Consider the following 12,832-nt stretch of genomic DNA (forward strand, 5'->3'; position numbering starts at 1 on the left):
AAAAGGGATGAAACTTTTCAATATAGAAATTCCTTCAGTTTTGGCAAAATTTATGTTACTCCTTAGATACTGTCTTCTCTTCCATTTTCTCTGGTATATGCTTCTAAAACTACTATTTAAGATCTTACACCTTCTGGATGAATAGCATAGTTTTTCTTATTTGTCTCCACTGTTGTCCATCTCTGTTATTTTACTTTCTAGATTTCTTCAATTTTACCTTTCAATTACATTTTTCTTCTATTACATCTTTCATTTCCGCTACCTTATTTCCAAGAACTCCTATTTTTACTTTTATAGCATCTTATTTTTGTCTCATTGATTCAATAAAATGTTCTTTTATATAAGGATATTTTGATTCTACTGAAGTTTTCTTCTGCTTCCTTCACTGCCTGTTTCTTCTAGAACTTTGTTCTTTTTTGTTCTGATCTCTGTCTCAATTTGGAAGCTTTCCTCAAATGTCCAGTGCACCTTAGATGGGTTTTCATATGTAAGAGTGAGGCAGTAAACAACTGTTTGGGAGCTCTGCAGCATAAGAAGGCTTCTTGGTAGAACAACTGGAAGGCAAACTGGCTCTTTCATCATGTAACTCCTGAGCATAACTTCATATGGAACTCCAGAACACCAGTATCTACAGGGCTATAGGCTCTCGGGATGTTCATTTCTAAAGCTCCAAGTTACTGTTTTGCATCTGCCTGGCTTGGACTAGAGCAGGGGAAGGAAAGGGAGTGATTTCACCATTTAGTTTGTAGGCTTTCACATAATCCCAGATTTCAACCTTGTGCCTTACCCTCAACCCCTTCCCCCGCTTCTCTTTGTAGCCATTTCCAGATCTGTAATCGCTCTAGCTCAATTTCTTCAGTAAATAAATCTCAGGTCTCCTGTGTTTGGGTGGGTAGGGGGTTATTGAGAAGGGAATTGGAGGAGAGGGTCAGGATCTGCCACCTGGCTACAAGGGATAGTGATGCCAGAACAGACAAATGGACCATTGAAACAAAACGAAAAAGTACTGACCCATATATACATGGGAACTTAATATAAGGTGGCACAAATCAGGGGGAAAATGGATTGTTTAATAGAGGGTACTGAGAAAACCAGCTCACGATACAGAGTAAAACAAAACCCCCTCCCTTTCTAACACTGTATATAAAGTTAAATGCCAGGGTGGGGAAGGGGTGCACCCATTCAGTATTCAGACTTCAAGTCAAATCTCTGTTTCAGTTCTTACCATGCTTACCCCTTCTTTCCAGAGTACTTTATCCTCTGTGAATTGCCAGCAGCCCCCTCTACAGGCTCTACAGTTACAGACCTCTGCTCTCTGATAAGCCAGTTATCAGTTCTTTTATGTGCTTTCCAGCTTTCAAACATTTCAATATCCTTTTTTTCCACTGTTGTCTTCTTCTCACGTATCTTTGTACTTGAGGGTTTACACTTGTTTTATTCTTTTACTAAAATATTAAGGCTTTTTTTTTTTTTTTAAAGATTGGCACCTGAGCTAACAACTGTTGCCAATCTTCTTTTTTTTTTTTTTTCCTTTTTCTCCCCAAATCCCCCCAGCACATAGTTGTATATTTTAGTTGTAACAGTAAGGCTTTGGAGGAATAGAAATAAAGCTATGTTCAATCTGCTACGTAGGAAATCAAGTGAAGTTAAATCTAGTCTTAAAATGCCAAGCCAGTAAGTTGAGGCCCCATTACCTGTTAATTAACCTTCCTAATAGTGACTGCCTACTTGTCTGAATAGAACGAATCTCAGTGAGGGCCAGGAATCCTCCCTTTTCTCCACCTGCCAAACCACTCTGGCTGTCTGCCTATATAGCTTCTTTTTTTATGATGCTCTTCAAACTACTAAATCACCTCTCCATCTCAAAGGGCGTATCTAGTATCTAGTCTCAAGGTCTCAGGCTCCCTTGATATAATTTACCTCCCTTAAAACTTGACTTTAACTGCCAAAGTTAAATCTAATTTGGAATAAAAGTAATAGTCGTTAATTTAAAAACATTTACTGAGTGCCTACTATGTCCCAGGCATTGGGGACACAAAGATGAGAGCAATATGGTTGCCCAACAGGTTAGTCTCATGGGTTTTCTTAATTGGGAGTCCCTGTCTGAATCACAAAACACAGCAAGTGATTTTGGTAACTATTTTCTTAATTCTCTCCAAAATGGTACATAACTAGTACCATGCTGGATGCACAGGAGAGAGGGTAATTCATTACACACATAGATGCCTCAGAGTATCATAGCCTTAATCTGCTTGCAGAACTCGTGCTGAGAAAAACAGGGTGGAGAGCAATAAATAGCCAGAACTTAGAATAGTTTGATAAGTGGCATGCACCAACTCACCAGTGATAAAATTAGAAGAAAATCTTAAAATCAATAATTACCTAGTAAAAATCTGTAAAATATGCTTAGTATTGGGTTTAATCAATATAATTATAAATTTTTTTTTAATTTAAAAAAGTTAGTTTTAGAAAAGAATGTGGTAGTGAACGAAGGATGTTGTGATGATTATTATTTAGCAGCCAATATTTATTGAATGCTTCCTGTGTACTGGGTGCTATTCAGATCACTTAACATATAGCATTCCTTTTAACCCTCCTAAGCCCACCTTACAGAGTTACTATTCTTATTTTACAAACGAGAAAACAGGGGCTTAGAGAGGTGATTTGCTTTGAGGTCAAACAAGTTAAAACATGGTAGTGAAGGATTCAAATCCAGTTTTTCTGGTTGCAGAGCCTGAGCTCCTAAGCTTTATGGTATAAAATCCCTGCCCAAGTGACCAAATATTCTCCTTCCCACGCAAACGAAGTAAAAATTAGGTTGAGGGTGTGGTCTGTTGTAAACCCTAATAAAACAGTATCTTGAGTATGGGGGAAAGGTAAGGCCTACACAGAATGCAAAAACCAGAAAAGCAAACAACCCAAACTCTGTATTTTGAATAATGAAAGGAAACAGAGAGCCATGTACATCCAAATTTAAGGGAATATTTTTGTTTTTTTTTTTTAATTAACCAAGGTAATACAAGGAGTGTTGTACATTTCTATCTTTAAATATACTGAGAAAAATACAATTTCTACCTAAACAATTAAAAAAACAAATTAGCTCACTTAACATAAAAGAACTCTAGATAAAGTATTACCTAAGAACCAACAGCTGGTTCACAATTCTACTTTTCATTCAAAACTTAAAACAACAAGCAACAAAAAACTATATTAAGACATACTTTCTCACTTTTTAAAATAGCAAAGTACATATAAGACACTTTGGTTTCTTATTATTTAAACATGTCAAAAAATAAAACCAATTTGAGAAAATAGAGATTATTATACCTTTTTGGTAATGTTGCAACCTTCAGAGTTTTCTCTAGAGGCATTTTCTGACAAACTGGGTTTTACAGAATAAAAGAATGGTAGGTCAAGCTACTAGGTTATTTTTGATAACATATTTTATTGTAGTGTGACATCTAAATAGTCTACTATTATTAACATAATGATTCTTATTTTAAACTAATAAAATATTTTAATGGCATTTTGATTGTGATAAAATTAGTACTATTATTGAAAAGATAATGGTAAAATAAGATTTAAAAAAATTATTTATGTAATAGAAATCTCAACTTTTGCCACTCATGTTTATCAATGCCTTCTCCTGTATAATTCCTCCCATTTTATTACCGATTTTGTTATTTAATTGGGGCTTCTATTTTTATCTCTCAAAGTCCTATTAATTTGTTGATGTAGCCATACAATATATACTATTTTCAAGTTATAAAAACATGCTTAGCTTTCCTTATTTAAATTCATGTCTTTTACTCAAACCATTAACATTCTCTTCTAATTGGAAACTTCTAATGTTCTTTTAGTAAATACTCATTAGCTAAATTTCTCAAGTAATTTCACGTCATATAGCTTGTTTTCTTTTAATACAAGGCCACAGAAAGCTAAGAATGCATTCTGTCAAGACAGCAAATTCCCTGTGCTCTCCCACAGAAGGTCTCTTTGAAGCTCTCAAATGGTAAGATTCTAATGTTTACCAACAGATATATAATTCTTTTAACGTAACTTTCATGTATTCATTTGCCTATAACACAAAAACTCTGCCATCCTAACTTAAAAATGTTAGTTTAAATTAAATGAAGGCAGCACATGAGGCTAACAGTAACTGTGCCTTAAATGCTGTAGGCTGTTGCTTGATGTACAAGTTGAGGTTGAAAAGAAGATACAGAATATTTTAAAATTTAAATCAGAAACCCTGCCCAAGTCGATTCAAATAAATCTGTATCCAAATGTTGACTATTCACTTTTGTAACGAACTTCCATTCCTATTCTAAACATTTAAGCATCAATGAAGCACTGAGTGTAAATATGAGAATCTAAGTTATCCAAGGAGTCCTAGATCAAGAGGAACCTTGAAATGTGGGAAATGTGGCCAGTTCAAAGGTCGGTGCAGACAGCGCGTAGGTGGGTGGTAGGCGGCTAATTATACATTTCCACATCTATCATCTTACCTTAGGGAAGGAGTCTCAAGTTTCATCTATTGCTCTTAGTCACTAGTTTTGAATGCTTGGCTTTAATACTAAGTGAAGAGCCACAGTAACACTAACTTTCAACTGTCTCAGATGTCATAAGTATAGATTTGAAAAAACTGACCCTGTCACATCCCAAACACTAAAATCATGGATTGTATTGGCTGTGTTTTAAACTTGGAAGACAAATACGTAATTCCAGAAATCAAAATTAAAACTCAGAATTTCATACCTTGTGCAAGCATGTTAAATTCCAAGAACAGTGCTATGTGGTACAGTTCCATGGCTTCTTCTGCCCTGGTCATGTTTGGCTTCCCCGCGACGAGAGCCTGCACTTCACTGAGACTCCCCACAGAGGGGCTACAGTGCAAAACAGAGAGGTCCACCACATCAGTATACATACAGTGTAATATAACTTTCGCATATTTTTTTGGTATAATGGACTCATCTAATATAATTCTTGTGGGAGTCCTCAAAGTTCGGTCTGTGATTTCTTCACCAGTCCGTATCCTCCTTTGTAATAAATTTCGAAAAAATGGGGACCGTGCTGAAATAATAGCCTTGTGAGCTTTCAGCTCTTCATCTAAACAGTTCTGATTTCCACCAAAAGCTTCAACCAGTTCCGAGTCTGAAGAAAAACTAAGGACGACATCATAATAACACATGTAATCAAAAAGTCCACGCATATCTACATCAAGGGAATTTGGTGTTCCAAATTCTTCACTGAGCTGAACGAGGATGTCAACATTTTGAAACCTTGAGTCCTCCATTCCAAACTCTCCTGTATAAAGGTAGTGTAACAAAGCAGAAAACATGGGCATATCTATACCAGCTGTATTGATGTCCATTACAATCTCTGCCCCATACTCGGGTGAGGAAGAAAGCAGTGTTTTAAAAAACGGACACCTTGCCGCCAAAATGGCTCGATGAACAGGAAAACAAGTTTCTTGAAATATTAAGTCCACATCAGTACAATACTTGTACTCATAAAGATCGGCCATATCTTTCTGCAATGTCTGGGCTTCTGGTCTAGCCAAACTGGCTTGTAGAGAAAGCTCCTTTAAGGCTGAAGTTCCCTCGTATTCTTCCACTAATGCATTGACATCTCTAACATCCCACCCAGAGAGGAGTTCTCGCATCTGCTTGGCATGATCAGCAGACCTATTAGATTTTCGACGCTTAATAAACTTCTTTTTGAGGGTGGCAAGGCCAGAGGTTCTCTTTTTTTTGTCTTGTGGTTTCTCATGGCCATGGTCAAGGCTATATAATTTTGATTCACAACCATAGCCTTGTTGAGAATAGGATGATGTCCCTAAGAAGGAAATTAAACAAATGTTCACTTTCAACATTCACTTTAACACATATTTCATGCTAAAATTTTTTACAAACATTCCTAAACCATTCAAATAAAACAGACTTTTGTTTTTATAAAGGAAGATAAAAAGTTCAAATAACTCATTTTTATATTAAATAAGGAATATGGACAAACCAAGCAGATTATTCTTAATTTAAAAAAATGCTTTTAGTTCTTTGGCTATCAAGAACCAGATATCATAGATCTTAATTATGGGTTTTTAGGAAATAAGAGGCAGATTTGTAAATTAAGAATATTACTTGCATATGATTGTGAAATGTTTCCTTTTCTCTTCTTCACTACACCAAGGTTACATTTATATGGGGGATAAGTGGGCCAGGACACAAGATACATGTATTGCACTATTTTCACACCAATGGTGATTGCTAGCTTTCCCAGGATAATTGGCAATTATGGTTAAGACAACCAAAGATAAGAGCAATTGTGTTATAGCAGCTTGGTTAGGATAAAAATCATCTAAACCAGATTTACATTTGTTGGGGAAAAAATCTGGATACTGCAGAGTTATTATCTATAATAACTTTTTCACAGCTCAATTCTTTTTTTCATCCAAAAAGACTACTGAAAACACAGTTCTATGTACATTCATAAAAGAAAATGAAGTTACAAAAAAGCGAAACAGTTACCTATGAAAGTCTGTTGGGCTTGAGAATTTCCCCCTACCCTCGGGGAACATGAATGAGGATAGTTAGATGCATTAGCACCCATTTTCTTCAGTCACTCAGGCATTCCATCTGCTGGTTCTTCAGAGTATGACCCCAGAGGCCTTTACGAACTTGCAAGCCTGGATCCAGCAGCCTCTTTTCATCCATTTCTTGATAAGAAACAAAAATAATTTTACTCATTTTTTCAAATGTGTCTCAGATTGTACAGTAAAAAAAAAAAAGCAAGCTACTGACAACTGCTTTTATTTGCAAATAATGACATGCCATCAAATTCACAATAAAAACTTCAGAAAATGTAAACAAATAGTTAAATTTGAATTATGCTGTCATCTAATATTAGAACTTAAATAGACAGGGCAGTCCCGGTAAGAGATAATTTTAGCAATTACAGAATAAATTCTAAACCATGGAACCTTATCTCTCAAGAGCTGCAAGCAGGAGATATATGCCGGCAGCAAGGAGAAGACGCTCTAAGAGAGGACAGGGCTAACAGGAATACTTCCACATCTTTACAGCATCCACATAGAAAAAATTTATCTGATTAAAAGAGAGAATAGTTGGGGCTGGCCCCGTGGCCGACTGGTTGAGTTCGCGAGCTCCACTGCAGACGGCCCAGTGTTTCGTTGGTTCGAATCTTGGGCCTGGACATGGCACTGCTCATCAAGCCACGCTGAGGTGGCGTCCCGCATGCCACAACTAGAAGGACCCACAATGAAGAATATACAACTATGTAGTGGGGGGCTTTGGGGAGAAAAAGGAAAAAAATAAAATCTTAAAAAAAAAAATAAAAGAGAGAATAGTTTAGGATAAAGCATAATTTAAAATCTATTATTGGAACTGTTAGGAAACCAACCAAGAGGGAGTTAATCTAGCCTCGTAAGGAAGGATGAAGTGTTTTAACAAACTGAGTTAAATGCACACACTATCACACAAAACCTGCTGGAAAACAGAACAGTGTTAAGATTCTTGGAATTTATTTTCATCTCTGTTACTGACACAGCATAACCTTAGGAATTCAAATTTAAGAAAATCACTGTTAACACTTGTGGTTTTCTTCAATCTTTTTCCACTATATATGAAAAATTTATTTAACTAAGCATAGAATTATCTACCTATAGTATTCAAGACTGGGAAACTTTCTACTAATTAGATATTATGCAAAAGCAGTACGTTCAATCAATTCATATACTCACACAAGCAAATTTCCTATCTGAAATTTACCTCCCTACCTAGGAAAATACAGCATGTTAGACTTCCTTCGGTGCATGCTACTGAAGTCAGAAAGGCTATGGGCAGCCAGAGGTGTGACAGTGCATTCTGTAAGAACTACCCAGAGACCAATCTAAATAATTTAATATACTGACTATTTTGTAAATGTTAAATGGTCAAGAAAACTACTTCTTCCAGTAAAGTCAGTTTTCTTAAAGTTTGATGCTTAGTGTAAGTAAATTCACAGTTTTCTATTCTTAAATATTAGAAACGTAGAAAAGGCTGCTTTTTTTGGTAATTCATTTTGAATAGTCAATTTTTATAAACTAGAAACTAAATCTGCCTGTGTTAATTTCAGTTGAAACTCAAAAAACAGTAAGTCTAATAAATCTTAGTTTTCAAATTGAGCTCCTTAAAAGCTTCAAGATTCTACCAGTCATTTTTAGTGGTTCTTTAAAAGAAATCAGGGTCCTTGAAGCCAAGTTTGTGGCCTCATTTACAGGTCAAACTCTGTTCTCACGCACTAAAGATCTGTATTTAAAACATAAAAACAGCACAGACAATCCTTTCTCAAATTTGAAATATGTTAAGAATAATCCAGAACAAAAAACACTACACAAAATAACAGCCTTTACACTAAAATGAGAAAAAAGATTAAAAAGATGAGCTCTGAATTTGGAAATAATGGTGGACAGTGAAAAGTGCTAGTCAAGTGTTTCTAAGTGTCACTCCCATGGTAGTCCTCTTCTCATTTCCTTCTCTAGTCATTCTTGAGGTTCCATATTGTTACTTTTGTTTGTTTTTTTTGCTTTTCAATTTTTAATGACTGCAGAGCAAACTCACTAACACAACACAAAGTATGCTGTTGAAACAAAACAAGGAAGAATGGAGCCTTGTTTCCAGATGAAGAAAAATCAGTGTGTCCACAGAAGTGGAGAGAGTTCCTGCTTTCACTTTGTTACATTACATGCACACACACACACACACAGACACACACACAAGAATTATTTTCATCCAAGAATTCTGCAAAGTTTGTAGGGACACAAAACACTACTACATTGGTCTGTATGAGATTTAAACTACATCAAAAATGACTTAAAACAAAAAGCTCAATTTTATAATGAGCACAATTAGATGTTCTAAAGCAACCACACAAGGTTTACAAGAAGATCTCATTAGCCCCACTGGAGTCAGAAGAACACCTAGCAAGCACCAGGGAAGTCTCAGGCTGAGATAGGGACGCTTGGCCATTTGTACCATAATTAGCACCACAGGGACAGCTGGGGTCTCACCCAGGAGAGTTGACTTGAGACTTATGGACAGAGTCTCTTCCTGGTAGCTCTTAGTCAATGGAAATCCCCCTCAAGATGAATTTATTTGGGTGACATTCATATCTCCTACTGGAACTCTAATACCAAAATAAACATAGGCCTTGGAAAGACTTGGTGGGAAGGAATTTTTCCAGATCAGCTGTAACCCTTAAGTACACCCTGTGTCCCCAGCTCCAAATCCTGGGGGTAACCTTGACTGTGCAATTCTAGTACTAAAGCCATATTCTTCAAAATCCTCAAGGGACAATTTTATTTATTTCTTAGGTAACCAAAAACCTATGCTAAATGAGGCACAGTATTATGTTATTTATTTCTTAATCTAATCCGCTGCCTTGAGATGCTGGAAAGGAGAGTTAGTCACAGACTAATCTCTCTCAGGCTGTTTTCATTCCAGACAAGCTTTGTCTGTCTCCCATATAAAACAGAGTAAAATCCAATCTTTGAATGATATGACAGGAAAGGAAAGGGAAAGAGAGGGCCCAGTCAACTGGGAGAGGCCCAAAGGATGCAAATGGCCCTAGAAAGCTGATAAATTCCTTTTGTAGAATCACCATCCTGGAGGAGCTCCCTCTGTTAATAGTCGACATGACCAATCTCAATCAGATGATCTGACTGGCTTAATATAAGCTTCAGTGACCGTAGCAGATCCAACTGAGGGGGAGAGGAAATCATGTCAAATGTAACAGAGAGAATTAACAACACTTTGAGATTTGTTTTTTAAAAACAAAAGTCAACTTCCTCCAAAAAACCCCTAGAGAAACGCAAATCAAAACGACAATGAGCTATCACCTCATACCCATCACAATGTCTATAATTAACAAGACAAGAAATAACAAGTGTTGGAGAGACATGGAACAAAAGGAACCCTCATATACTGTACATATACTGGAATACAAACTGGTACAGCCACTATGGAAAACAGTAGGGAGATTTCTCAAAAAAATTAAAAATAGAAATGCCATACGATCCAGCTATCCCACTACTGGGTATTTATCCAAAGAACAATTCAAAGAGATTTATGCATCCCTATGTTCATCGCAGCATTATTCACAATAGCCAAGATGTGGAAGCAACCCACGCGTCCATCAACTGATGAATGGATAAAGAAGATGTGGTATACTGGAATACTACTCAGCCATAAAAATGGAATACTACTGGAATACTATTCAGCCATAAAAAAGACAAAATCGTCCCATTTGCAACAACATGGATGGACCCTAAGGGTATTATGTTAAGCAAAATAAGTCAGACAGAGAAAGACAAATACTGTATGATTTCACTCATATGTGGAAGACAAACACATGGATAGAGAGAATACATCAGTGGTTACCAGAGAAGAAGGGGGTTGGGGGAGGGTGAAAGGGATAAAGGGGCACATATGTATGGTGACAGATTAAAAACTAGACCATTGGTGGTGAGCACAATGCAGTCTATACAGAAACTGAAATATAATAATGCACACCTGAAATTTACACAATGTTATAAGCCAATATGACCTCGATAAACAAAACAGAAACCTAGACCAGCATTTGCAAAGAGTTTCCCCCAAAGTTTGGAAAATGCAGGATTAAATAAAGCCTGATAGGTCTATTTCGAGACTTTTCAGCATCTTTAAAGTGCTAAAGTGCACTGTAAAACTCCAAAAGGAAGTATTCAGCATGGTCTAAAGGAGCCCCTTTGCCCCACAGAACATTAAAAGAATAAACTTGTAAAACACACTCTGGAAAACTCTGACCTTTGCCATGAAAACTTTTCACTGCTTTACACAGCAGAAAGAACAATGAACGTCAAGTTATCCCAGATAGAGCTCTCTCATCACTAATTTACCACTTACGTGAGTTGTCATATTTAAATTCTATGGATCTCAGTTTTTATAAACTGAAACTGAGATGTATGGGTGGCAACATCTGTAAAATAAAGAAGTTGAAATAGGGTTCCTAAAATTCAATGAAGCTGTATGACTTCTTGCTTTGGAAAATGAGGATGGGAAGGGAGTTATTTCTAAATGTTCACGTATGGCGAAAAAAAGGCAATCGGACTTTGGATTTTAAACACATTTTCCCCTTAGTCTGATTATTAGGGACAGTTATAAAGGGATAAGAATGTGGAGCACATGTGAATGTGAAAAACAATTCAGAATGAAAGAGAAATACAAAACTATAGTAATACTTCACTCCTGTCAAATTTAAGGGGACCATATAATGTATCATTCAAACCAGGATGCTGGAGAGTGAAAAGGGGTACAATCTAGGTGGATGCCGGAACATGTGTGCTCAGGTCTAAAGAGGCAAAGTGGGATGAATGGTCATGCCTATAGCCAAATCTCACATTTCCAGAGAAGCTACAAATAAAACAAAGTTTAAAAAGAAAAAAAACAAAACTCAAAAGTCTAAGTTAAAAGACTGGCTTCCTAAGCCTGTCCCCAAGCATGTTTTACCTAACATCACAACTAACATTTACTGAGGGTTTACTATAGGCTAGACTCTGTTTTTTAAAGCTTTTATGTGTATTAACCCATTTGATTCTCCCAATAACTATTTTACTGATGAGGCTGAGAAGTTAGTAACTCACTCAAGGTCAGAGGCATATTAAGTGAAAGAGCCAGGATTGCTTTGCTTTTGTTTTTTTTTTTAAAGATTGGCACCTGAGCTAACAATTGTTGCCAATCTTTTTTTTTTTTCTGCTTTTTCTCCCCAAATCCCCCCAGTACATAGTTGTATATTTTAGTTGTAGGTCCTTCTAGTTGTGGCATGTGGGACGCCACCTCAGCGTGGCCTAATGAGCAGTGCCATGTCCACGCCCAGGATCCAAACCTGCAAAACCCTGGGCTGCCAAAGTGGAGTAAGTGAACTTAACCACTCGGCCACAGGGCCGGCCCCCAGGATTACTTTGTAACCTCCAGTTCTATCCTTAGATACATTTTTTTTTTTTTTGAGGAAGATTAGCCCTGAGCTAACATCTGCCACCAATCCTCCTCTTTTTGCTGAGGAAGATTGGCCCTAAGATAACATCTGTGCCCAACTTCCTCCACTTTTCTAATATGTGGGATGCCTGCCACAGCATGGCTTGCCAAGTGGTGCCACGTCCGCACCCAGGATCTGAACCAGCAAACCCCGGGCCACTGAAGCGGAATGTGTGAACTTAACCGCTGTGCCACCGGGCTGGCCCCTATCCTTGGATATATTTTAACAACAACAAAACAAAAAGAGACTGAACAGTTAGGTCAAGAAGCAGAGCTGGCAATAGACTTTTGCGTTTTGAAGGCATCTTCAAAAAGATGAGACCGGAAGGGAGTTTAGAAAGCCAGCAACTAGGCATGCATGCCTCTCTGGTGCCATCTAATAGAGAGGCAGTTGACCTCCACTCAGCACCACAAACAAATCCTATTCATTCCAAAGATACAGAACAATGTTTATGATGGCAGCAACTCATCAAGGAAAGGCAAAATTACATTCCATTAAACAAATTTATTAAGGCAGAGAAGTCAGAGTCATGGAGCTGGAAGAAGCCTTCAATTTTATTTTGGTCAACCTTGTTCCTGAAAGTGAATTATAACCCCACAGAATGGGAAAAATATTAGTAAATCATTTATCTAATATGGGATTAATATCCAGAATATATAGAGAACTCCTACAACTCAACAACAAAAAAACCAAACCAATTCAAAAATGGAAAAAGTCTTAAATAGACATTTCTCCAAAGAAGCTACATGAATGGCCAAAAAAGCAC

The 12,832-nt window shown here is 37.0% G+C and overlaps 1 protein-coding gene across 4 annotated transcripts in view; it reads right to left on the bottom strand.

Annotated features, from left to right (window-relative positions):
* The window catches only part of BTBD7 (BTB domain containing 7), a 90,839-nt gene that overhangs the window by 46,568 nt on the left and 31,439 nt on the right, over positions 1-12,832 (bottom strand). For all 4 annotated transcript variants that reach the window (XR_011504738.1, XM_044774246.2, XM_014832092.3 and 1 more), the window contains exons 2-3: positions 6,525-6,712; positions 4,756-5,835 (exon numbers count right to left, since the gene is read on the bottom strand). Coding sequence is in view for 3 of the 4 variants with exons in the window: in XM_044774246.2 (XP_044630181.1) it covers positions 4,756-5,835; positions 6,525-6,606 (1,162 nt within the window). In the remaining variant the exon portion in view is untranslated. The remainder of the gene's footprint in view (positions 1-4,755; positions 5,836-6,524; positions 6,713-12,832) is intronic.

This window comes from Equus asinus, chromosome 7 (genome assembly GCF_041296235.1).
Source record: "Equus asinus isolate D_3611 breed Donkey chromosome 7, EquAss-T2T_v2, whole genome shotgun sequence".
NCBI classification, from domain to species: Eukaryota; Metazoa; Chordata; class Mammalia; order Perissodactyla; family Equidae; genus Equus; species Equus asinus.